This window comes from Dipodomys merriami, unplaced genomic scaffold (assembly GCF_024711535.1).
Source record: "Dipodomys merriami isolate MVZ:Mamm:240054 unplaced genomic scaffold, mDipMer1.0.p SCAF_172, whole genome shotgun sequence".
NCBI classification, from domain to species: domain Eukaryota; kingdom Metazoa; phylum Chordata; class Mammalia; order Rodentia; family Heteromyidae; genus Dipodomys; species Dipodomys merriami.
In genome coordinates this window covers 968,860-996,830 of record NW_027203071.1, presented here as the reverse complement: position 1 = coordinate 996,830, position 27,971 = coordinate 968,860, and the positions used below count along the sequence as shown (strand labels likewise).

Here is a 27,971-nt window from a genome sequence, read left to right as displayed (position 1 = left end):
TCCACCCGAGTGGACATGTACCAATATAGCTGTCCTTGAGTGTGTTTTGTCTTTGGCTTATTACCTAGTAAAGCTAGACTAAGAAATCTAACAACTCAGCTTAAAATATCATAAAGGCAAAAAGGCTAGCCTTTTTAAAATTATTTTATTATTTTTTGTTTATGTAGTACTGAAGAATTGAACCCAGGGCTTCATACATGCTAGGCAAGCACTCTACCACTAAGCCACACTTCCAGCCCCCTATCTGTCTTTTAAATGTCAAAGACACTGATAGTCATGGATTGTTTCTGTACGGTATTAGGATGGAAAACAGGATTCTCCCTGTTACTGGGCCTGAACCAACCAACTGGATGCCATTCTTGTGTGTGAGTAGATCTTCAACTCTCAATTAGTCTCCATGCATTTAGGAAGGCATTTCAACATGCTTTCAAGAAAAAGTATTTATTTGACATCATTACAAAAATATGTAGGCACATAATTTTCATGTTTGTCATCTTCTTCACATACCTCAATCCTCAGTACCTTTTAAAATTGGTAAATAGAATCTATGTTGAAAAAATATCATGAGAGGACATTTGTAGACCAAAATTGCCCAAACCATTTAAAATAATCTCTAAAAAACATTTTTGTGAGACAGTAAATCTAACCAGTAGATTTCTTTTAAAAAGGTATTTTCAAAATAAAGCCTAAAAAAAAAAAAAACAGTGCAAGAGTATCTCCTCATACCAGAGTAGCACCCTAACAGCACTAGAAGCCAGACTTAGAAAACAAAGATGGTGCCAGAAACTGAGATCCTAATGTGACTAGCTAGAAGGCGAAGGCAGCAAGCAGAATTCTGTATAGATAGAAGCCATCCAAGATGACAGTGAAAACATTTTTTAAAGTGAATTGCCATTATGAAATACAATTGAGACAGGAAGTCTTCCTTCTTTGCAATACACACCAGCATTATGAAGTAATATTGTTCTTTTTACCAAATGAGTAGAACTGCCTGCATCACACAATGGTGCCCATTACAATCAGGTTTTATAGAAAAAAAACCAAGTGGAGAATACTGCCTGCCAAGCACTCTAGGAGCAATGGGGTATAGGGCCAGGCTTTTCAGGAAATACATTGAGAATCTTGTAACAACCACAGTAGCGTTGTTTACCAAGTATCTGCTTTGTACTAAGCACCATGCTAACTACTTGTACAGTCACAGTCTCCTTCATCCTGAATACTTTCCTTTCACAAAGGAGAAGTTGGTTATGGCCAATCTCAGGTGAACAGTACTGCATAGTTATGGAAAATAATGTTGTAGGGGAGGAAGATCAGAGGCTAGTCACTGTTCTGCTTATCTTAGCTGGAGAACTAACAATATGTAAAATAAAGTCATCTGCCATTGAGCACTGCTTTCCTCTGGGGTAGTGTACTCTAGACTGGATGGCCCTGAATACTGTTCACTGAATTTCTGGTCACAAATCACTGGCTTCCTTTGCCCATTTCCTTCTCAATGAGGGTCAAATATACTCCTTGAGCAAGAACTGCATCCCAAAATGCTTGCATACAACAGGGACTCCTGAAGTCCTCATTCAATGATAAGGCAGGACTTTGAGTCCAAGGTCCTCTTCCAATCTAAAAGAAGAAACACTGCCTATGAAGAATCTGCCTCAGTCCCACCTGACCAAACCTCCGGTGGATTCCTCATCCCGAGGACTACAGGCAACTTGCAAACCCATCTTTTTAAATACCTACTTGCAAGTTATACTTACAAATATTAAATTTCTCCAGCAGAAAAAGAAATCAAAATATTCCTGGGTCACCTGTTGAGAAACCAAAATTGTTTGGGTCCACATAGCCCAATGGTTTCTAAACCCAACAAAACAGAACCTAGTGTGTGCATTAGTGCAAAGGTAGCCAGCTCCAGCAGAGATGCAACAACTAGCCTGCACAAACAACGCTCACTCCAAAGCCTTTGCAGGTCTTAGTCCTAAATGTTGCCTGAATGGATGAAGAGAACCAAGTTCTCATCCTCCCTTCAATCCCTGAGGCACAAGTGAGATTTTCAGCCATCTCCCTAAAAACAACAGTATTCCTAGCACTCAGCACTGATACCCTCACAAGCCTCCGGTGAATGAATAAATGAGTAAAAGGCCATCCGTCCCTTCATTATCCCACCTACATCACAGAGGAGAGAATGCTCTCTGCTCATCCCTAAGTTCTCAGGAAAGCAATGCTCTTAAAAACCTCATGGTGTGTGTGTGTGTGTGTGTGTGTGTGTGTGTGTGTGTGTGTGTGTGTGTGTGTGTGTGTGTGTGTGTGTGTGTGTGTGTGTGTGTGTGTGTGTGTGTGTGTGTGTGTGTGTGTGTGTGTGTGTAAAACCTCATGGTGTGTGTGTGTGTGTGTGCATGAGTGTGCCAAAATGGATTTTGTCTTTGGCAAATGCAGTGATGACTTTACGAGGAGAAAAGAGAAATGTCAGCTGCTCAGCTGCATTTGGAGAAGGGGCTAAACTGTCTTCAGGCACAGTGGCAAGGAGGAGAAGGCTCCAGTTAGAAGACATTATCTATGCAGCTTTCAGGGACACCTCGTTATCAAACTACTGAAGAAAATATCTTCAAAACACTGATGTTACACTGTCAGAACAGAACACAAATAAATTAAAAGGCCCAGTACATTTTCTAGTCTGGTATAAATTAATTCCAACAAAAAATACTTAAAATAGAGTCAGTTTCTCTGATAAAATTTTAAAAGGCAGCAATCAATCCTCAGATTGTACAAGTGCAAAGGAACAGTCTCTCCCGTGGAATCATGACATCTCATTATCTGCGTGGGAAGTGCCAGTGTTCTGAGCCATGGGAAGCTGGGGTAGGTCCTGGAGCAGCCCTGTTCATACTGCTCCTTTTCCCTTAACGTCCAGCTTGTTACTGGCCTCTGACTGTTTGCTCAGCTGCTCTTCGGTGAATGTGATGTAAGAATACACCAGGCTGCCAGCAATGCTGCAAAACAAAACCACGAGAAGGGAGGAGACATGAGTGTTTTATAATGCAACAGCAAAAAGCTAGATAAAACACATTCCATCAAGGGAATTTATATCAATTCACCTAATGGAGTACTATGCGTCCATTAAAATGAAAACAGGCAATGTCTTCTTTGACAAGAAAAGATTCCATCAAACATTAAACATTGTCTAATCCTACTTTTTAAGTGAATGTGAATATATACACAACAGAAAAGTCTGGAAGGAACAGTGACTTCTTTCTAGCTAGAATCAGTTCTCAGTGACGAACTTTCACCTAAGCCTCTTATCCTATGGTAGCAGGTCATAGGATATGACCAGTAGCTATTGCCAGATTCTATGCTTGATGGACAGTGATTTCTCTGTGGACTCTCTGGTTAACTGAACATACCTGGTTTTCAAGCCTCCTGCCCATCACTGAACTAAAGGTGAGCCAGAGGAGCTCAGGTGCCCAACACCCCTGCCTACAAGAGTGCTGCACTCTGCTCAGCACCAGATGCCACCCCAGGATCCCTTGGGTCTCTGGCCAGCTGAGAGTGTGGACTGAGAGGCTCTGCTGTAAGGTTTCCCTGCCCTGAACTTGGCTCCCATCTTCTACCCGACCACAAGGCTCATAAACCCGTTGCTTATTTCCAACACATGCTGCTTTCCTTTGGGCTGTGATATTCCAGCCCCAGGCCAGCTGGAGCACCCACTGAAGCGAGTCTGAATGATGGTGAGACATAACCTTCCCCTGCTCACCACAGGTCCTGACACTGGCTCTTTACTGCACCTGTTTCCTCAACACTGCCCCCACTCAGAAACCTCAATGTCCCACACACAAAGTTTAGCTTTGTGGTCTAATGCACAGGCTCCTGTAGCACTTTGTAGGGACACAGTAACTGCTGAAGTAGGTATCCAATGGACTCCACTCAAAAACACACTTCACAGAGCCACCCTTGAGCATGCGTGTACACAGAGCTGCATCTTTTCCTTCACCTGATAGCTTCTTGTTTTGTTTAGGTTTTAACTTGATTTTCCCAAAAACAGTTGCTCTCTACTGCATCCCATAGATGACTTGCCTGGTACCTGGGCTGGGACAACCAGAGGTTCATAGAAGCCTTCAGGATTAAAGCTAAAAATTCTTTAAGGGCAATGTATATAGCCAGCCATATGACAGTTTCCCTTTGCTTCCAAACTCAAAGTAAGCCCGACACTGACCAGAGGTCCCTGTTAGAGCTAGAGATGTGTTATTGATTCTTTTTTTTCTTTTCTTTTTTTTTTTTTTTTGTCTGTCGTGGGGCCTGAACTCTGGGCCTGCGTGCTGTCCCTCAGCTCTTCAGCTCAAGGCTAGCATTCTACCACTTGAGCACAGTGCCACTTTTCCTGCTTATGTGGTGCTGAGGAATCAAACCCAGGGCCTCATGCATGCAAGCACTCTACCATTGAGCCACCTTCCCAGCCCCAGATGTGTTATTAATGAAAAGAAAGGTCATATAAGAACAAGTGTCTTAATCTGCTCAAACTGCTATGAAAACAAAATAACCATACACTGTGGGCCAAGCATTGAGACTCAAGCCTATAATCCACTTGATTATAGTCCACTAGAGAGTCAAAGATAGGAGGAAGTCTCAAGCCAGCCTGAGGGGGGAAAAAAGAGATAGATAGCCTATCTCAAAGGACTAGTAGTTCAGGCCTGTAATCTCAGCTTGCTACCTAGGTAAGGACTGTTATCTGGGGCCAATCCCAGAGCAAAAAGCATGAAATCCTATCTGAAAAAAATACTAAAGCAAAAAAGAATGGGGGTATAACTCAACTGGTAAAGTGCTTGCTTAACAAGCACAAGGCCCAAGCCAAAACTAGTACAGAAAGAAAAACAAACTCCATACAGGAGAGCACCACCTCAACGATCTAAATACCCTCCATAGTCTTACCCCCCACACCAGCTCCTAGAGGGCCAGAACTTACACAGAATTTAGGAGAAACACGAACATTCCTCCAAAAGGAAACATGAGGCTAGGGGAGGAACACTGTTGTCAATAACTGAGACAGCATGTTCAAATTTTATAAATTCCATCTTGATATAGCAACAAAAGATGGTTACCAGTGTTCACAGAAATAGGATTCCATAAGCACATGGGACATTCATCTATAAGCATCCTTATTATGTGTGTAGTGTGACAATTATGCTTTGTAAAGGAATCATAAATTGCTTTCAGCAGCTTTGGAGGTACAGAAAGTTGGACAGTGCTGCATCTGAATACCAAATGATTTGAAACCAGGATCTTCTACCACTTCCAATAATGTACCTTTCAGTACTAAGGAATGGTGTTTCTGTGCTAGACCTTACTAAATACTAAAAAAGAAAAGAAAAGGAAGAGAAAAAAATCCGGGCACCAGTGGCTCACACCTATAATCCTTGCTACTCAGGAGGCTGAGATCCGAAGATTGCAGTTCAAAGCCAGCCTGGGCAGAAAAGTCTAGGAGACTGTTACCTCCCATAAACTACTCAGAAAAAGCCAGAAGTAGCTTGTGGCTCAAGTGGTAGAGCACTAGCCTTGGGCACAAAGAACCAGAAAAAGAAAGGGGTGGAGGGGAGGAAGAGAGGAAAGAAGGGAAGCAGGGAAGAAGGGAAGGAAGGAGGGAGGAAGGAAGGGAAAAAGGGAAGGAGGGAGGGAGGGAGGGAAAGAGAGGAGGGGAGGGAGGGAGGGCAAAAGAAAAAACACCTGAAGTGGAACTGATTCACAAGGTTTCTTTTAAAAAGTTAAACATGAGTATTAAAAAATAAAGCACCAGTGGCTCACACCTATAATCCTAGGCTAGTCAGGAAGCTGAGATCTGAAGATCATTCTAAGCCAGCCCAGACAGGAAAGTCCATCAGACTCTTATCTCCAATTAACCACCCCCTCAGTCTCCCAAAAGCCAGATGTGGAACTGGTTCAAATGGTAGAGCACCAGCTTTGAGTAAAAAAGCTAAGGGACTGCACCCAGGCCCGTGTTTAAACCCCAGTCCAGGAACATGCATACATATATGCACACACACACACACACACACACACACACACACACACACACACAGAGAGAGAGAGAGAGAGAGAGAGAGAGAGAGAGAGAGAGAGAGAGAGAGAGAGAGAGAGAGAGAGAGGAGAGAGAGAGAGGAGAGAGAGAGGAAAATAATTACACAAGCCTTAAAAAAGAAAAAAGCAAATCTCCACTTTCCCAACAGTAAACAGGCCAGTAAGTATGCTGGGAATGTGTGTGAACAGAGACAGTCAGTGATAAGGTGGATTCATTTACACAAACTGCTCAGGGAACTTCAGAACAGGAGGAGAAAATCCAACCCTTGCTGCTCAAAATCAGGAGTAAAAAGAAAAAACAACAATAAACTGTAAGTACAAATTAGGGTATCAAGTTTGCTGTCAGGAAAAGAAACCTCTTCCAAGAAAAAAAAGAAAAAGAAAAAAGAAGAACCAAAACACCACGACAGGGCCAATATATTCACTCAGAGACCACCCTGGCAGTGACCGCTGCATGGGAGATGAGCAGAAGCGGGAGCTGTACCCTGTGCAGACACGGCTCTGCTCAGAACATTGCCAGTCTCACTGTGAAGTGCTGAGCCTGCCTCTCCCTTCTGAACCTGCTGCATCTGCTCAGCTACGACAGAGCTCCAATCTACTCCTGTCCTGTCTCCACACACTGTCATGAACCTGACTCAGCAGCCCCCAACAATGGCATGCGTGGCCTGTAAAATGCTTTCACTGTATTAAGTCCAGGCTGTCTCCATCTCCTCTCACCACCAACGTGTATCTAGGCAGGTGACTGCCTTCTATAAATAAAAGCATGCCCATCCACATTCAAACCTATGAACCAAGAATCTGATTCTTCTTAACATGCTTCATCGCAACCAATAATTAACACTAGGTTTCTAGTCGTCTTTTCACAGTGACAGGGACTCCACCTGAACTCCCACAGTCACTGCCAGGAGCCTTTCCCAGCCTCCTTCTGTCTCTAAACAGGGGATATGTGACACAGGATGGACACAGAACCAGGCTGTGGACTTTGCTTTGTGACCCCAGAGAGCCTCAGCCCTGGCCTGGGAAGAAAGATGATGGAGCCACCCTTAGAGCATGGCAGAAGGGATCACAGGTTACACACTGCCCATCTTCCTGAGTCCCATCCATCGCCTGTAATGCCAGCTCCAGGTTTTGGTTCAGACATAATTTAACAGTGGATATAGCCACCCTCTCTTTCCTCCTCTTCAAATCCTACCACCTGATCAGGTTTCCTTCTTCATAGTCTTGGTACCATTTATTTCTAGCACAGCTACCTGAAAGCTCTTCGGAAAGAATGTTTAGTCAGAAGAAGTGCTGTTCATGCCACATTAAGTGCCTAATGTTACCATAAATGTAATCTCTACATTCAACTACATCTAATCTCTACATCTCTACATCCACCATCTCTATATAAACTGTACCCTTCTAAGTAAGTGGCCCTCCTTGCCACCATAATTTTCCCTACTATGTTTTATTTCTCATCCATGTTGTTGTTGTTGTTTTTGAGACAGGGTCTCTCTCTATAGCCCTGGTTGGCCACTTAGATCCTCTTGCCTCAGTCTCCCAACGGCTGGGATTACAGGCATGTGTCAACATACTTAGCTTATTTACTTCCTTTATTATATATCTCAAACTAACAGAACAAATATTTCACTCATTTTTATCTCTATTTTTTTCCTCTACAACTCTACCAGGACAAGGATTTTGGTTTGTTTGTACAGGGACTCTATTCCCTACTACTGAAAGAATGTCATAGATACCTACTTATGCACTGATAAAGGAATCTTTCTGGCTAGATTATGAACTCCTGAAGATAAAATTCCCCTACGGTTTTGCCATGCACTGAGCAGTCACCCTAAAATATGTACCAAATGGGTCTAACCACAAGTTGAAGACAGGAGATAAAGACAAACCAGTCATGAGGAGGAAGGTGAGAAGGAGACTTGAGAACCTTGCAAAACGGAGCAGAGCCATCTTCATCTTTAATCTCATGTCCCCTTACAGAGCAAAATACTCAGCAAGAGGACTCAGGTCTGATCAGGGCTAGAATCTTAACTCTGCTTCTGACGACAATAGCTATGGGACCTGGGGAAATTTATTCTGCATCCCTCTTTCCTTATTTTCTGAAATGACATCATAAAGGAGGTTGTTTTCACATCCTAGGACTCCACCAACATTACCTCTCACTGCTGCCTTCCCAGATACCTGTTTATGTGATTGCCATACTAAAATAAGGGCTGGTCTTTGCACATACTTTAAAAATAGAAGTGTTGAGTCAAAAATTTTGGCCAGAATATGAACCATTCCATCTGCCTAGGAATCTCTGGAGTTCTCCCAGGAGTAAATTTAGGAGAAAAAAAAAACACCAAGATTCCAGTCCTTAACAAGAATATGTTTTAGCCAGACACTGGGGCTCATGCCTATAAACCCTAGCTACTGAGGAGGCTGAGAGCTGGAAGACAGTAGCTCAAAGCCAGACCAGTTAGAAAGATCCACCTCCAACTTATCAGCAAAAAGCTAGGCTGGAGGTGTGACAAGTGGCAGAGTATCTGCTGTGAGGAAGAAAGTGGAATAGAAGCATGAGATGCTGAGTTCAAGCTCTGAAACCAGGACACACACACAAAAGGAAAGAATGTTTTATTAATTGACATGAGTCAATCAATGAATGCTCTTTTTAAGACCAGACTTCTGGTTAAGGTCTCAGTACATATCTAGGTTTGTAAAAGGCTGCACTGCATTCTTACTACCCATTCTTACCACTTGGAACTAGTGTTTCGGAAGAGAGAGTTTTCTCACTATTTTAAGGACAGTCCAATTGTTTTTGCTTTTTTGACATCTTTAGTACTCAACACTAAGCACATTCATCATCTGCTCATTGGACTCCTCCTTTTTTTCTTTCTACCTCTTTAAAACCATAAACACAATCAGAGAAAATACACACTTTAGTGTCTGCCACACCTGGGAAAGCTCCACCAAGCAACCTCAGCCCTACTGACCACCATATTCCCATAAGCCATCTTGGATGGAGAACACCCAAGGGGCTGAAGCAGCCCCAGTCTAAAGATGAGAAACAAAAGTCATGTAATACACTAATAGCTAGGGGCAGAGTCTACAAAACAACACACACTTCTCCCAACACTTCAGTTCTCTTCTGTCATGAACTGATGCATAACTAAGGAGATAGCTGGCCTCTCTACAACCGGTTCAAAACTACAAATGACTAAGGAATAGAGCAAATATGCACATGAGAAGATGCCAAACCTCATTTATTATTAGGGAAATAGCAACAAAAAAAAAGAAAAGAAAAAAGATGCCAACCCTTAACAAGAATATGCTTTAGCCAGGCACTGAAGGCTCATGCTTGAAATCCAAGCTACTAAAGAGGCTGGGAGCTGGAAGACTGTAGTTCCCACCTCTACTTCACATGATATAGAAAGCTAAGCTTGGGGGACATGAAATAAATGAGATATCATTATATATCTTTGTAATTTTAACAAAACAAACCTCAGGAAATGAAGATAACTAGACATTACCATATACTAGAATGCTCCTTCATATATGTGGATGGATATACAAGAGTTAGGCCAGTCTAAATTGAGATGACAATTTCTTATGAAGTTAAACCTAAATTGACCATACAGCGTAGGAATTCCCTTCCTAGGCATTTAACAACACCCATGGAATGAAAACTTCTTTTCCACACAAATTTCTAAGCATTTTACTTACAGTAGCTGACATGAAAATAGCAAAAAAAAATGATCCAAATGACCCAAAACAATGAAAGAACAAACTGTGATACGTGTGGTCAATAGATTTGAATTAGCAATAAAACTGAATGAACTAGTGACATAGGCAAGAAAACAGCTGAGAACTGAAATGCAGTATGCTGAGTGAAAGAGCGGGACCTTTGAAAGCAAAATGTGTCATGACATGACATTGTGAAAGTTATTCAGAGAAGCGGGGCAGTAGGAAAGGCGGTGTGAATGGACACGAGGAAATGTAGGACTGTTTTATATATCAGTTGTGGTGGTAGTGATGGTTACGAGACTCTGTGTATTTGTCAAAGCCCATAGCTCTGCGTACTAATTAATTTTTTAATACTAAAAAAAGATGAGCTCTAGAGAGGGTAGGGATCTGGCTTGGGCAGCTGTGAGCCTGATGGCGTTCTTCTCTAGAAAGGCAACAACCCTTCAGGCCTAAGGCACAGGCAGACTACAGAGGGACGTACAGAAGCAAGCAGTCTTTATTCTGTTGCTTTTCTTGGCTTGCCTGAACACTGAAGAATTTGCTACCTGAAAAGAATTTTCTTCAGGGGAGTTAGAGGCAAGCTTTCAATAAAGACCCAATGAAACAGCCAGTGGCCTTCCTGAAAAGCCATTATGCGTGCCTCTTCCTCCTTCCTGAACTTGAATCATATTGAGAAGGTTTTTCAAACTTGCTTACAACAGCAAAGAAACTAGGCAGGGGCCGGGGTAGCTGGATATCTCCAGTTAACCACAGTTTCCTTTAGCAATATAGTTCTAAAAGCCAGGCACTAGTGGGGCAAACTTGTAATCTTACCTACTTCAGAGACTGAGACCAGGAAGATCTTGGTTCAAGACCATTCAAGGAAAAAAGTTCTCAAGACTAGAATCTCAACAAGCAAATACTTACCAGCCCAGCTGCTTACTGTGGCAAGCAGAAATAGGGAGATTGTAGTTCAAGACTACATGAGCAAAGCAAGATTCTAGCTCAAAAACAACCAAAGTCTTGAGGTATGCCTAGCAAGTAGGGTCCCTGAGTTCAAATTCCAGTACTGACAACAAGAAAAAGAATATAGTTCTATTAGTGATTTCTTCCAAAACACAGTTTGTCAAGACAATTATCTAACATCATTTCCAAGCAATGTGAAATCTAGTAAGTGCTCCTGTAAATTGGTGTGTTTATCTTTCTTCATTTAAAAAGATAATAATAATAATGTTCACAACCTCTGGTTGTTTGCCAGCTAGAAGAAAACCAAAGGAAATGTAAACGACAAAGTCTTATCTTTCATTTTAAAGAGAAAAAAATAGAAAAAAAATTTCCTTATTAAAAGCTAACAGACACATTGTACTAGAAATAATATTTGAATAGGTGTCAGCATAATTAGATTGGCTTCACGACTCTGCAAATAATTTGAATACTGACTGACTAATGCTATTACTATTCTCTTCAGCCTTGCAATAAGATGGGAATTAGAACAAATTTTGTTTTTGCATATAAAATTGAAATTGGGCTTGGGTACAGTGGCTCACTCTTGTAATTCCAGTTACTTGGGAGAGGCAGAGGTCAGGAGGGATCACAGCTTAAAGCCAGCATGGGCAAAAAAATTAGCAAACCCTCATCCCAACCAACAAACCAGGCATGATGGCACACATTTACAGTCCCATGGTGATAACATGAACATTTTAGACTTTTTGAAAGGTAGCATGTCTTTAGCATGTTTTTAAATAGGTGGCATTATGAGAAAAATTAATCAAGCATCTCATGTCCAGGGCTGAACTCTTGTGTAGCCTGAGCATTATTGGCTTTTTCTTAATTGCAGTCTTTTGGAACCAGATACTGATGGATACCAAAGGCCCATTGTATTTGAAGTACTTTAACTTGGAACTATATAATTAACCAGAGCAACTTGACACAAAGTCCCTGAGGAAGAATTTTCAGGTTGATTTGCTACATGTTAGGATGCCACAAGTTAGAACATTCCAACATTTTTAGGCATCTACAAAGTTTTTTCTGAATCATTGTTCTATTGAGGTATGACTAACATTCAAAAACCTACATATAGGGGCTGGGAAGGTGGCTCAGTGGTAGAGTGCTTGCCTAGTACGCATGAGGCCCTGTGTTTAAGTCCTCAGCACCACATAAGCAGAAAAACCTAGAAGTGGCTCTGTGGCTCAAGTGGTAGAACACTAGCCTTGAGCTGAAGAGTTGAGGGACAGTGCCCAGACCCAGAGTTCAGGCCCCACAACTGACAAAAACAACAACAACAAAAAAAAAACCTACATATATTTATTGAATACAATTTATTGTATACAACTTGGAAATGCACACACCTATGATACTATAACCAAAATCAAGGTGATACACATTTCTATAACATCCAAAATTTTCTGTGTCTCTTTGTTTTTTCCTTTCTGTGGTTAAAAATACTTAACATGAGGCATGGCTCATATGATAGAGCACCTGTCTACCAAGTACAAGATCCTGAGTTCAAATTCCAGTAACTGCCCAAAAGAATATATAACATGTACTCTTCTTTCGTAACAAAATTTAAAGTGCCCCACTTTGTATTATTAACCTCAGATACTGAGCTGTACAGCACATGTCTAGTACTTTACTCATCCTGGATAATTAACTTTGTGGCCTCTCCTCATTTCAATTCCTAGTTCATTCAATTTGTAATGGTTCTCCTTATTTCTCCTCCAATATCATTCTATTCTTTGCTTTTATGAATGTGACTATTTCAGATTCCCCAAACAGAAGATTACGCTTTCCTTGTCCCCTGAATATCTTTCACTGAATGTCTTCCAGGTCTATCCATGTGGTTGCACAAGATGGGATTTCATTTTTCTCTTTTAGGCTGAATACTAATTTATTGTCCAAATATACTCATTTTGACTATTTGTCTTAAACTCATGATTGTGAGGTAACTTCCCATTTATTTGGGTATCCTTCAATCCCTTTCATTTTTAGGATGCAAGACATTCACCTCCTTGTTCAAATTTATTCCTAGTCTTTTATTTTTGTTGACCTTAGTATAGACAGGATTGCTTTCTTCATTTCTTTTTTAGATAGTTAGAATATAAAAATGTAGCTGGAGGGCTGGGAAGGTGGCTCAGTGGTAGAGCACTTGCCTTGCATGCATGAGGCCCTGGGTTTGATTCCTCAGCACCACATAAGCAAAAAGAAAAAAAGCCGGAAGTGGTGCTGTAGCTCTAGTGGTAGAGCGCTAGCCTTGAGCTGAAGAGTTGAGGGACAGTGCCCAGGCCCAGAATTCAGGCCCCACGACCGGACCCAAAAAAAAAAAAAATGTAGCTGGATACCAGTGACTCACACTTGTAATCCTCCTTTCTCTGGAGGCTGAGATCTGAGGATCACAATTTGAAGCCAGCCCAGGCAGGAAAGTCTGTGAGACTCTTATCACCAATTAACCACCAAAAAGCTGGAAGCAGAGATATAGATCAACAGGTAAAGTGTCAGCCTTGAACAAAGAAAGCTAAGCAAGAGTAGTACAGGCCCTGAGTTCAAACCCCAGTACTAGCAAGAAAAAAAAAAAAAAAGAAAGAAATGCAACTGGTTTTCGACATGAAATTTTACTGAATTAATTTACTAGCTATAGTTAGCTAGTAAGGCCTGAGCACTGTCCTTGAGTTCTTGTGTTCAAGCTTTGCCCTCTACCACTATGAGCCACAGCTCTAGTTCTGGTTTCTGAGTGGTTAATTGGAGATAAGTCTTGTGGGGACTTTTCTGCCTAGGCAGGCTTCAAACAACAATCCTCAGACCTCAGGCTTCTGAGTAGCTAGGATTACAGGCGTGAGCCACCACTCAACAGGTAACCTTTCTAGTTTATAAAAGACTTTTGAGCGGCAGATACCTAAACATGCAAACAGAAACTCTTACTTCACTGATTGCCATCATGTTATTTATTTGAACGAGGAAAAAAAAATCACATCATCTCTGAGTCAAGTCTATGTTTGTATCAGAATGAGTCTTTAACTCAGATTTTAGAAATAAATGAAATTCAGGCAACATTTGAGGTCAGAGCATATTCACTACATTACTTCTGATACCCTAGCTCTCCACCACGTGCATTAATAAAAGAAACTGGTATTTAGATATTAAATAGTGAACAGATAATTTACATGGGTTAGAGTATTTCATTCTAACAACTCTAAAGAGAAAGTTTTTTTTTTTTATCCCCCTGAAATAAGAAAACAAACTCAGACAGGAGAAGAAATCTGTTCCACAGCACACAGAAGAGAAACATTAGCTGCAACTCCAAACAATTTCTGAACACACCACCTTCCTCCCACGTATTCAGTGCTCAGCATCCATGGCCACACAAACCCCCCTGACAAACACACACACACACACACACACACACACACACACACACACACACACACACACACACACACACACACACACACACACACACACACTCACACACACACACACAAAACAATGGTATTTCCTCAAGAAGACTAGATAATAGATAACAACAATGTCAAACAAAGGCACAAAAGGGACAAAAACAAATTCAAATTATCCTACTAATATTAATTAGTAATTAACCTATTAATTTTCATAGTGACTCATAAGGAAGGTGGAAGGTGTTTTATCACCTTTTTACATTTGAAGAAATAAAAGGCCAGACAGGCTATACAATTTGCTGCAAATTAAAAAGATAATACAACCATGTACTTTAGTTTTATAATTTCCAGAATATTTTTTAAAACAACTGAATCAATCTGCCACTAAATTAATAGCCCAACAATATTGTCGCACTATTTGAATGTCTAAACCCTACTTGTCAATGTAGTTATATTTAAATATTTTACTTTGGGCTAGGAATGTGGCTTAGTGGCAGAGTGCTTGTCTAGCATATATGAGGCCCTAGGTTCAATTCCCCAGTACCACAACAACAACAACATGAAAAAGAAAAAGAAATATTTTACTTACCTGATATTCAAGCCAATGAAATTTGTCCATGTGAAAATATAATCTCCACCAAAGACCATTCCAATGTAAGTTATTAATATATTCTAAAAAAAATATATAGTTACATGGATTTAAGTGAGTTTTTTAATGTGTGTGTATATAAGTAAATATATATATATATATATATATACATTCATACTGTGACTCAAATACCTATCCTTAAAATACAAAACAAGCCAACAATAACAACAAAATCTTATCAACAAGCCAGAGCCTAGTGGATCAAGCCTGTAATCCTACCTACTCAGGAAGCCAAGATCTAAGGATCAGAGTTCAAAGCAAGCCTGGGCAGGAAACTCTATGAAACTCTTGTCTTCAATTAACTACCAAAAAGCTGGAAGTAGAACTGTGGCTCAAGAGGTAAAATACTTGCCTTGAGGACAAAAGCTTAGGGGTCAGCCCAGGCCTTGAGTTCAAGCTCCTAGGACTGGTACCAAAAAAAAAAACAAAAAAAACCAACCACAAAACCTACCCTAAGCTGTGTGTTGTGTCATGTGAGTTACATCACTAACAGGAATCCCTCATGCGGACCTGCTCCCCACTGTCGTTCTCCACAAACAAACACTTTCACCCACACTGAAGAACACAGACGTGATCAGCAAACATCCCTGACCTGAACTACTGCTGATGGATGATTTTCTCCTCCTACTGGGCTAACTGCTAACTAGTAAGAAGAGAAGCAAGACTGCTTATGTGCAGCACCTTTTTCTATTCTTCTAAAAAGCAAGAAAGGGAGTGAGTAGTGAGGACTTTACCAACATGAAGACTGCTTTTAGAAGACTCTTTCCTCATATCTTCAAAAACACATAAGCAGTCATTAGGATAATACTAAAAACCATTTCTGCAGCTGGACACCAGTGGCTCATGCCTGTAATCCTAGCTACTCAGGAGGCTGAGATCTGAGGAGCAGGGTTCAAAGCCAGCCCAGGCAGGAAAGTCCATGAGACTCTTATCTCCAATTAACCACCAGAAAACTGGAAGTGGCACTGTGGCTCAAGTGGTAGAATGCTAGCCTTGAGTTGAACAGCCGAAGAGCTGAGGGACAGCGCCCAGGCCCAGAGTTCTAGCCCCCCCCAACCCCAGAAAGAAAAAACAAAACAAAACATTTCTGCTGACATTCTTCGGCACAAATATTTTTGGCTTCCTTTTAATTATCTTCAGCCTATGAAAGCAGAAAACAACTTTCTGAAGTTTACTTGCCAGGAAACAAAAGTGATTATCCTGCTGACTTAAAACTAAGACTATAATTTTCATACTCTAAAGTACCTGAGAATTATGCTGAAAATGAAGATTGTCACACACTCCCTGAGAACCTGGAGGCTCTGCTACATTACGCCTCATTAATCCAGTAGGACAGAAGATAAGGTGTTATAATTTATCCTTAGAAGCCCAGACTGGGTGTGGAGCTCAGGGGTAGACTGCTTGCTCCATCCCTAGCAACACACACACACACACACACACACACACACACACACACACACACACACACACACACACACACACACACACACACACACACACACACACACACACACACACACACACACACCTTCAAAATTATTTTTGTAATAAAATGAGCTTTGAGAAAGCATTCAAAAACATTTAAAGTTTCTTCTAGATCTAAGGATGGTAACAGCAGGCCACTTTAGAACAACTCAAGTTACCCTGAGTTTCCCATCAAATATTCTTATTATGTGAGAGAAATAGTAAAGAAGGCCAGTAAGTTTGCTGGGCAAGTATGCGAATGGACTTAACTCTTCTCTGAATACAGAAAGCCAGTGATAAGGTAGATTAATGTGAATAAACTGCCCAGAGAACTTCAGAACAGGAGGGGATAGAAAATCTGAACCTTCCTGTTCAAAATCAGAAATTAGAGAAACTATAGGTACATATTAGGGTATCTTAAATAAGTTGGCTTCAGGAAAAGAAAAAAACTTGCCAAGAAACACAGGTGATCATTCTGCTAACTTAAACTAAAACTCTAATTTTCACACTTGAAGCATTATATAGAATTACAAATGAAGATTTCTAGGCTCTCCTTACAGACTGTGATTTGGTGTATATGGGGATGGGCCTAGGAATATCCACTTTAAATATGTTCATGACTTTCCTATCACACCAAAGAGAAATAAGGGATCTGACCCTCTGGAGGTCTGTGTGGTTGGCTCCTCAGGTACAGAGGAAGCTTAAAGCCCTTTCAGCTTAAAGTTGAAAGGCTTATTGGCTGGAGGCTACTGAAAAACACTTCCCAGTGGCTGTAGAGACAGTGACCAGCAAGGTCTGCATGGACTCCCACCCATCTGAATGTACCAGCCATCCTTTAACAATGAGACGTGACAGCAGTGAGGAGCAAAAGCTACAGGGAATTAAGCACACACCTAGATTCTTCCCTTCCCTCTAAGTATAAATTAAAACAAACCCCTTAGGACTGAGTAAAGCTCATGAGGTTGTTGGGATACCTTGGGAGGGTAACTCATCAAAAGAAAAGAACTGTACTACTGTACACCAAAAATTTCAATCAAGTAGGTTTAGTCCTACATGTATGTAGTCCTACATGTATGTAGGACTTCCTGCACGAAGCTTCCTCTCCTCACTGCTGACCTATCAGGGTTAAGAAAAGAAGTCATAAGGTCATCTGCCCTCTTTCACCCAAATGAGGGAGACCCATCTCTTTGTGACCTGCCTTTTGTAGAAAGCAAAACAAGGAAGGGAAGTAAAGGAGTGGTAGAGGGGGGCTGAGTTTGATCAGGATATATGTACAGAATGGCTACAATGAAACCCCTCTTGAACAACTAATATATGCTAATAAAACAAGGAAGAAAGCAAATCTACTATGCTAATCACTTGGAATTCACACATGCTGTGGGCTCTGTAATCTTCTTTTTTTAAAAAAGATGTGTGGGTCCTGGGGCTTAAAATCTGACTCTGGGAGCTGTCCCTGAGCTTTTTAGATCAAGGCTAGCACTCTACCACTTGAGCCACAGCTCCACTTTTTTATGGTAGTTAATAGGAGGTTAAGAGTATCTCATGAACTTTCCTGTGCAGGCTGGCTTTGAACCACCATCCTCCTGAGTAGATCTCAGCCTCCTGAGTAGCTAGCTATGAGTCTCTGTAATCTTAAACCACCTAAAATCACCGTCAGATGAAAAAGGATTCAGCATACGTTAGCTCAATATTTAACTCAACTTGACTCTCCAGGCTAAGGACAAATGAGTATTCCTCAAATGAAATGAATCAGGGGAAGATGACATCACTGGAAACACCAGACACAGGTTTTGAAAGCAGGCCATTTAAGGTTTGGCTCAGACATAGGAAAACTCCCATGATTACTTTCTGGTAGGCATACTGCTGGCACAGAACAGTAGAGTTCAGCAAGCAGCAAACAGAACAGTTCTCTCTCTTTGGGGTTAAAGTAATCGATACTGAAGTATTATCTGCCCTGTCAGAAACAGGCCTAATCTAATCCCTTCCTTCCTCTACTTTTTTTTCTTTTTTTTTTTTTTTAGTCAAGGGACTTGAACTCAAGGCCTGGAAGCTGTCCCTGAACTTTTCTGCTCAAGGCTAGTGCTGTACCACTGTGAGCCACAGCTCCACTTCCAGTTTTCTAGTGGCTAATTGGAGGTAAGAGTCACATTGAAGCTGGGTGCTGGTGGCTCATACCTGTAATACTAGCTACTCAGAAGCCTGAGATCTGAGGATCAGGGTTCAAAGCCAGCCTGGGCAGGAAAAGTCCCTGAGACTCTTATCTCCAGGTCTCTACTTACAGATAATTTAGCACTGATGAAAATAGTAAAGGGAAAATTTCTTATGTTAAAAATAGAGGAAGGGACAATTCCTCTTTGAATTCTTGTTTACAAAACTATATCCATGGTTTGTCGAAGCAGTAAGCAGTATGGAAGGACATTAAGACACAGGCCTGAAAGCACAGCCAGATTCTTACTTTAGAGGCACAATTTTCAAATACAGCAGGTATCAAAAAGAGAAAACATTTTCTTTTCATCTCACCTTAATACAGCCAACTATTGTAGTTGTAAGAGCAGAATTATACTGCGTGCAGAGTACTGTTGCATACATCAAGATAAACCTAGGATGGAGAAGAAAAAGATGGGTTATAAGCAAGCTCCACTGCTTTCTAGTAATCTCTAGCCAAGAGAAATACCCAGTACTGGTCATGCTAACACACGCTAGTCATGACTGACTGTGACCTCATCACTGCTTACACTGTAACTTCAAAATTTGTTTTTCACTAAACAGAAACACATGTCTACTATTTCCTGACCAGGTATTTCTCTCTGTTATCCTCACCAGAACAAAAAGCTAACATTCATAACTATGACTTATTTTCAGAGCTCATGCATCCTACTAACCCACTCATATAAGCCAGAGAGAGAGAACCAAGGGCTCACAGACTCTGGCTCAGCTATGTACCTGCCATGAGGACAATGTGATCTCTGAGAGAGGATCAAAGCAAGACAGCTTCTTGAGGATGGAAGAAGAGCACAGGAGAACTACTTTTGGATGGGATACAGGTTCATTTAATGGCTAAGCCTCAGTATTTGGACCTCTCAGATTTACACGGAGACCACAGAACTGACCCAGAGCTAAAGCAGCATGTCAACTCTGTTCTGTAGGGCTGGGAAGGTGGCTCAGTGGTAGAATACTTGCCTTGTATGCATGAGGCCCTGGGTTCGATTCCTCAGCACCACATAAGCAAAAAGAAAAAAAAGCCAGAAGTGGCGCTGTGACTCAAGTGGTAGAGCGCTAGCCTTGAGCTGAAGAGCTGAGGGACAGCGCCCAGGCCCAGAGTTCAGGCCCCACGACTGGACCCAAAAAAAAAAAAAAAAAACAAAAAAACAAAAAAAACTCTGTTCTGTAGCCTCCAGGTACTATGCACAGGTCCAGCCACACACAGAAACCAAAACGACTGGCTGAGGAAAGTATGAGGGGATAAGAAGCTGCTTACAGAAAGCCTCTTGCCTTCTACATACTGTTCTGGCAAGAAAACAACATGAAAGAGAAACATCAGCCCCAAGTGAAAATATTGTCACTGCCATCCATTACCTGTGCTAACTCAGATAAGTTACCTAAGTTTTGAGCCTGTGATCTCACAGGGAAGGAAGCATCAATACATGCCAAACAATCAATGCAGATCAAATTATAATGGTGCATATCACACACAGTAGGCCCTTGTCACCATCCTACACTGGACTTGAGATCAGTTCAGCAGCCCTGAGAGCAGGAATGCTGCTATAAAAACACTAGGATCTGGAGGTGTATTTATCCTACGCTGACATATTCAGGATATGCAGGATAGAGAACCCTAGAAAAGGCTCACCCCATCACACAGGAGAGGGTGAACTGCAAAAGGAAAAGGGTATCCGCCCAGCCTTCAAACTCCATTGCCTGTAATACACAAGAAAGCATCAGATTTTAGAGCAAGTCCTCAAAATCAGCTATCTCATGCATTAATAAAAATTTTTCTATGCATCTGTAACCAACACACACACACACACACACACACACACACACACACACACACACACACACACACACACACACACACACACACACACACACACACACACACACACACCACATTTCTCTGCATCAAAGAATAATGTTCAAGAATTTCAAATATGGACTGAACACATTTTCAGAAGGATTCATCCTTTCCAAAATGTAATGAAGAGGCTGGTGGTCACCAGTGGCTCATGCCTATAAATCCTAGCTACTCAGGAGGCTGAGAGATGAGGATCGTGGTTTAAAGTTAGCCTGAGAAGGAAAGTCCGTGGGACTCTTATCTCCCATTAACCACCAAAAAGCTGGAAGTGGAGCGGTGGCTCAAGTGGCAGCGTTAGCCTTGAGCACAAAAACTCAGGGATAGGTCCAGGACCTAAATTTAAGCCATAGGACCAGCACCAAAAATACATACATATATGCATACAGATACATAAATATGTGTATGTATGTGTGTGTGTGTAATAAAAGAGAGATTTTATACTCTGAAGTAAAGAAGTATTTCCTTGATGGCACAAGTCATATCTACACAAACTCATGTTCTACCAGATGGCCTAGTGTGTTAATGATAAAGGCTTTGTTGAATAGTAAAACACTTTTCTTCCCCATAACCTGCAAAAGCTAAAGCACAGCCCTGTTTACACAAACGAAGCTAAAGTCTTAGTTTGTAGCAGTTGATTCTAAGTTGTTACTGTTGTTTGTTTGAAGACAAAGAAAGGGTGTGAGGATCATTTCATCTTTCACACAAGAGGGAAAGAGTCTCTTTCAAGTAATTTCTTTTGCAAGCAAACTGAGTTTGATAAGCCCACGTGAAAAACATTCCATTTCTTTAGAGGACAACTTGTCCAGCTTCAACTTTTGCTATTTCACATAAACCCCTAAGCTCTGGGCTTCTTGGTTTATTCTTTTCATTTATTATTTGCTGGTCCTGGGACTTGAACTCAGGGCCTGGGTGCTGTCCCTGAGCTTCTCCATGGTCAGTGCTAGCGCTCTAACACTTCAGCCATAGCACAACTTCTGGCTTTTTCTGGGTAGTCTATTGGAGATAAGAGTCTCACTGACTTTCCTGCCTGGGCTGGCTTCAAACTGTGATCCTCAGATCTCAGCCTCCTGAGGAGCTAGGATTACAGGTGTGAGCCACCAGTGCTGAGCTCTTGTGGTGTATAAAGCATAACAAAGCTTCATATTTGCATGCCTTTGCCCACAATGCTCTTCCCCAACACTGACTCTTGCTCACCCAGAAGAGTAAACTCAAGGTTCCCTGCCGTGCCTTCCCTGATCAAGGACTTTCTCTGCAGTTCAGTACTTCCCTCTAGGGCTCTGGATGCCAGCATGAACCTATTCCTGCAATCCATGCCTTTCTCTGTCAGTCTACAGACTGTGAGCTCCATTATGGAAGACCCATCCATCTCTAATCATATTCCTAACCCACCACTTACCAGACACTTAGTTTGTTTGAGGTTCTTTTTGTTGAGGTATAAAATAAAATTTGCCAACTTCAAATGCATAATTCAGTGAGTACAATCATGATAAGGAGATTCCTACACCTCACACACCAACAGTTCCCTCCAGTCCCTTTACAGTCAAACCCCTGGTATACAGCTCTGCGGCTAAAGCAACCTCAGACAAAGTAATTACAGTCTTTTTTGTCTTGTCTCTTCTCTTGGCAAGATGCTTTTGAGATTCATCCATGCTCTGAGTCTACCAGTAGCTCATTCATTTGTATTGTTAATGATTATTCCACCTTAAGGCTAAACGACTGTTTAGTCACTTATCAATGGACCTTTATTTGAGTTGTTTCCACAATTATTGCAGTAAAGCACCAATGAATCTTTTAGTAAAATCAAAGTCTTGGACACATTGTTATTTATCTTGGGTAAATACCTAGAACAAGGGATTGCTGGACATGTTGCTAACTTTATCTCCAACTTTATAAGAAACTGTCAAAGTAGCTACACAACCTTATATTTTACTTTCTCACCAACATGAGAATTGTTCAGGCCATTCCAGTAAGCAGTAAGTGGGATCTCATGCTTTTAATTTGCCTTTCCTTAATCACCTACAAGGTTGAGCATCTTTCTTTTTTTTTGGGGGGGGGGGTCCAGTCGTGGGGCCTGAACTCTGGGCCTGGGTGCTGTCCCTCAGCTCTTCAGCTCAAGGCTAGCGCTCTACTACTTGAGCCATAGCACCACTTCCAGCTTTTTTCTTTTTTGCTTATGTGGTACTGAATCGAACCCAGGGCCTCAGGCATGCAAGGCAAGCGTTCTACCACTGAGCCAACTTCCCAGCCCCAAGGTTGAGTATCTTTTAATATACTTATCTGATATCAGTATTTATTTCATAAAATGACTTAATTTTTGTGCTAAATTTTTAATAGTTATTTGTCTTCCGTTGACTGAGCGGTGATCTTTTTTAATATAAACGATAAACATTCTTAATTATACATATATGATATACTTCCACATGAAAGGTATGTATGTATACATACAGAGATATGACTTAGGAATGAAAAGTAACCAGAATTATATGACAAAGGCCTCAAATAAACTTCTGTCTACCTCTAAACTCCTTCCTCTGTTACATCTAAATCTCTCGTGCTTTCAATTACAATTCAGCACCTTCAAGTCAAGCTTTGGGCACAGTGATGAGGATGGTTTAATCAAATCTGCTGATAATCAAAAAACAAGCATATCAAAGCAATAAAAACTGCTGCCTACTATTTATCGAGGGCTTCTACATATATCATAGCATTTGATTTCCACTGTGAAATGGAAAGATCGGGTCATACACAAAATGGCCAACTTTAGGTTCACAGTGAACATATGGTAAACCCCACTATATACACTTCAAGGTCAAGGTTCTCTACACTCAATAAACACTCTGAGGATATAACTGTATCTGGAGAATAATATAGTCTCATGAACATGATTCCCTTTATATCAAATTCAAAAACAAAAATGTAATTCTCATGGCATTTTCCTCCTCTCCCGAAGTATTGGCCTGCTTCTGGAGAAAGCCAATGCATGGCACAAGCAGCCTGCTGTTTCACCACAGGAGCAGTCAGGACAATCAGCAGCCAACCACAAGTACAGGATAAATATGACCTAATGGATACAAGGCCCACCTAGTTCCTATAATACACAGGGGCTTGCTGCCCATGCCCTAAAGAGAACATTTCAAAACTCAGTAAAAGCTAAAGCTACTGCTTACTGAGTATCTTCACTCTGTGCCAAGCTCAAAAATGTTAAGTAGCTTATCCAAAATTATCCAGCTAGTGCTTGTTCACTTCCAAGCCTAATCTATTCAAACAGAAATAAGGACTCTCAAGGGACAAGAGACTGCAGGTTCTCATACCCTTAATCTATAACCTGTTACCTGCCAAGACAAGAGTCTCTCTCTCTCCTCCCTTATCATCACTGTGTGGAATGTACCTGCCCTCAAAGCCCTTTCTAGAAACTAGAGAAGAAACCCACCAGGTACATATTGGCTCCAGGATGTCTCTAAGAACTAACTGGCCACTGGTCTGTATCATACAAGTGGAAATTTCCTTAAACCATGAAAAAGAAAGCTCTTAAAAAAACAATATCCTTACAAAGTAACAAAAATGACCAGACCTCAGGACATTCTAAACAGCCTGAATCCTCAATCAGTACTGTCCCCTTTCTTCAACTTCTATTTTCTTCCAATTGAAACTTCTGCCTGAGAGTTTGTGCTGAATATCTGTTTTATTTCTATAAATGCCGGGATGAGAATTCTCTCACCTCCTGTATCACTTCCATCTGCACTACTGGGTAAACATCAGGTTCTGGAGTTGGTTTGGTTGACTTTAGCTTTGTTTTGTTTCCCACTGATGGTTCTACATGTGTACTATTATCAGATCAGTAATGCGAAAAGCAAGAGTTAGGAGAGAGACAAACAGCACATTCTCTCTCATATGTATAAGCTAGATGTAAAATACAACTGGACAAGATAACTTATACAGGTTTCTATATATTTAGATACAAACCAACAGACTAAAGGATACTCCTCAGGGAAGAACCCAAAGACATAACTTCTCTGAACATCTAAAATACTATTTATCAAAATGAATTCTAGGAAATGGAAACATGGGTTTTGGTAGTGGTGGTGGTGGTTTGGTTTTTGTTACTATTGTCTTTTTAAGGGGGGATAAAAGAGAGTATAGAAATGAAGAGAGAATAAACAAATGCAGTCACAGTATTGAATATACCACTGTATAAACAATGAACTTGTGAGCAGGGATGGAAGGGAGAAACTGGGGGAAAGCAAACTAAGGGGTAACATTGTCCAAAAAAGAAATGTATTCATTACCTGACTATGGAATTATAAACCCTCTGTACAACTCCTTAGTAATGATAAAATTATATTTAAAAATGTTTAAAGCAAGAGTTAGGACTGAGGATAAGAGGCCAGTGGTAGAGTAATTGCCTACTGAGCATGGGCCCAGACTTAATTCCCTGCACTGTAAAGAAACAAAACAACAGTTCTATTCTATTTCTGCATATGTGTGATGAGAATCTCACATGACCAAAGGGCACTTAAAAATCTCACCTAACCAAACATCTACTTCCTGTACTCAGGAAGGTTTTCCTATAACCTTCTGTGAGGCCATAAGGTCACTTAAGCCTGAGGTTTGACCTATATCACATATGTAAAACACAGGCTGCTCCAGCTGTCTCCTGTGAGGACCAATAAGAGAATAAAGAGAGACATTTTAAATGTACAATGAATTTGTAACAGAAGACATCACTCGCAGAAGCTTCCACCACTCCTATCTAGCAGATATCTGGTAGGCAGATTTTTCATCTCCCTAAAGAGGGAGATGAAAAAGACAGAAGGTACAATGACTGTGTAACTTTGCTGATCAGGGAGAAAATGTCTAAACAAAACCTCTGCTTCCAGAGAAAACACTAATAAAGAACTACTATGAAGACAATGACCTTCCTGATAAGTCCTCCAAGGCCTGAAATCTTTAGTCTTGGCCAAGTGGTGGATGTGATGATATACAAACAAATTAGCTTTCTTAAGCTTCCTTCTGTTTTGATTAAAGTCTCGAGTTCTGTGGTTGCAATACTAGAGACCAAAAGACACTCCAGTGTAAAAACAATCTCACACAACCAAGGGGCACTTCATTCTCACACAACCAAACTTAAACTTCTCCTAACTAGGAACACTTTTGGTTCCACAAAACTACCTGGAAAAACAAAGTTTAACATTAAAAATTTTTTCCTTTATTCACTTAGGCTAAATAAGCTAATAAATGATCGCCTCTGAATGAGATTGGGTACTCATACTACATAATCTAAAATCTAGGTCAGGAATACAATCGGATCCTGTCTTTTGAACCAGCTCTGATCAGTTGATTTTGGCTGTCAGAGCCACTGTCTTGGAGAATAGTTTGAGGCTGTGTGTAGGCTCAGCATAAAGGTGGTGTGAATACTTGGCAATGAGAACAGGGTAATGGTTGTGCCAATCTGCCACCCTAATCAAGTGAGAAGCACAGCAGAATTTCAATGTACATGTCAGTCTCAGATGCAGCCATTTCTGTTTCTAGGCAATTTTACACTAAGCAGAATCGATGACTTCCTTGAGATGTGTGGTAAAAGTCCAATGTGTAGCCAAGACATTTTCCTACTGTTCTGATAAATCCCTGCTTACCCTGAACTTTACAAATAAACCACTTACACTTTGTAAAGAAAAAAAAAAGATGAATAATATCATTCTGTTTTGAAATTACTTTCTCTAAAACTACTGAGGAAAAAAATTTGTATCCAAAAGTGAGCTTCTGGGAAAGTTGTTAAAAAGAGAAAGAAGATGTTGGCAGGGTTCTCATCACACCAAGGGAATGCTTGGGAAATTTACAAAACCAGCGATCCTGGGTGGCCACCTACCTTGCACCACGGCAGCCATCTGCCACACTGCCCCTGCTTCCCTGCTCCTGGCTTAGATAAATGGCTTCCCTGCTATCTTCAATGCCTCTGCTCACTAGGTTCTTCCACTTATAAACCTATGCACAATGGCAAACACAGTCCATCTCACCAACCAGGCCACTTGCTCCTACTTAAAAAGGCTTATCCTCAAAGAGGAAAATGGACAAAAAAATACTTTGTTAACCAAACAATATAAAAGCTGAGAATTCATTAATTAAAGAATTGCCGGTGTAATCCTGTGTGTTGCACATATAAGAATATCATGCTCTGGGGCTGGGAAGGTGGCATGCTTTGCATGCATGAGACCTTGGGTTCGATTCCTGAACACCACATAAGCAGAAAAGGCCGGAAATGGTGCTATGGCACAAGTGGTAGGGCACTAGCCTTGAGCTGAAGAGCTGAGGGACAGTGCCCAGGCCCAGAGTTCAGGCCCCACAACCGACCAAAAAAAAAAAAAAAAAGAATATCATGTCCCTTTCCCACAAAAAAAATAATAAACAGAAAAGAACTGTCTCACAGAGTGACCCATAAAAGATAAGTAACTCTGAAAAAGCTAACCCAACAACTTACAACTTACTATTTCTTCCTTATTCAGTCAGTAACAGAAATGTCCAGGAAGAGGATTAGTGCAGCAACTTTTCCTGGAACTCCTTTAAGCCATGTAATGTAAGCAGTGATATAATGAAGACATTATATGATATACCAGTGCCTACAGTAGGGCCTTGTGAGAGCCACAGCGAAGGGTCTGTTCTTCCATCCCTACATGATAGCACCTAGCATGGTGTCTACCACGAAGCCAGGCTCCAATCCCTGTCATTGAATCGCTAGCTTTTTGCTGCATAAATTCCCTTTGGAGATGGCAACTGGTAAGTTTAAACACAATCTGTCCTGATACTGAGAAACTGTTAGTTAAGAGGTATGTAGTTTATCTATATGGGATACCTTTTATTAATGGCAATCTGACTTTTGTTATAGTTTTTTGTTTAAAGAATATTTTATAAGATACACATTTTTAAAGTAAGTACTAAATATAGTAATTCTTTGGTCTAATGAACCTAAATCTTTACAAAACTTTGATAAACTTCAAAAAATAAAATAAAACTATACATACAAGGCTGAGAATGTGGCTTAGTGGTTGAGTGCTTGATTTGGGTTTGATTCCTCAGAACCACATTCACAAAAAAAGCTGGAAATGGTGCTGTAGCTCAAGTGGTAGAGTGCTAGCCTTGAGCAAAAGCTCAGGGACAATGCCTAGGCCCTGAGTTGAAGTCCCAGGATTGGCAAACAACAACAAAAAAAAAAACCCTACACATATATAAAAATGAGTTTGGTTTCTGAGAATGTTTTGTCAAGATGTTTTGCACTATGTTCTCTGGGATAAACTGTTCTGTTTGATTTTGTCTTGAAATTTTGAAGTTGTTGTTTTTTTTTTTTCCTTTAGCCCCTAATTTTTGCTCAAAGTATCTATGAGCCCCCTCAAATGTTGTGTCCCACTCCAATCTTCTGTTGATTCCTGCCTTAACAGGGAAGTTTCCTCTCCCCAGCCTACTTACAGTGAGACTTTTAAGAACAACGATTCAGCATCAGAAGTTGGTGGCTCATGCCTGTAATCCTAGCTACTCAGGAGGCTAAGATCTGAGGATTGTGGTTCAAAGCCAGCCAGGGAGACCCTTATCTCCAATTAACCAAGTGGTAGAGCCCTATCCTTGAGCTACAGAGCTCAGGGACAGCACC

At 40.9% G+C, this 27,971-nt stretch overlaps 1 protein-coding gene across 1 annotated transcript in view; it reads right to left on the bottom strand.

Moving 5' to 3' along the window:
* Positions 1-425: 425 nt before the first annotated feature.
* Slc35d1 (solute carrier family 35 member D1) overlaps positions 426-27,971 on the bottom strand; it is a 45,697-nt gene continuing 18,151 nt past the window's right edge. Inside the window, exons 9-12 of the mRNA XM_070025770.1 lie at positions 20,108-20,175; positions 18,778-18,856; positions 14,734-14,816; positions 426-2,978 (exon numbers count right to left, since the gene is read on the bottom strand). Of these exons, the coding sequence (XP_069881871.1) occupies positions 2,870-2,978; positions 14,734-14,816; positions 18,778-18,856; positions 20,108-20,175 (339 nt within the window). The 3' untranslated portion in view covers positions 426-2,869. The remainder of the gene's footprint in view (positions 2,979-14,733; positions 14,817-18,777; positions 18,857-20,107; positions 20,176-27,971) is intronic.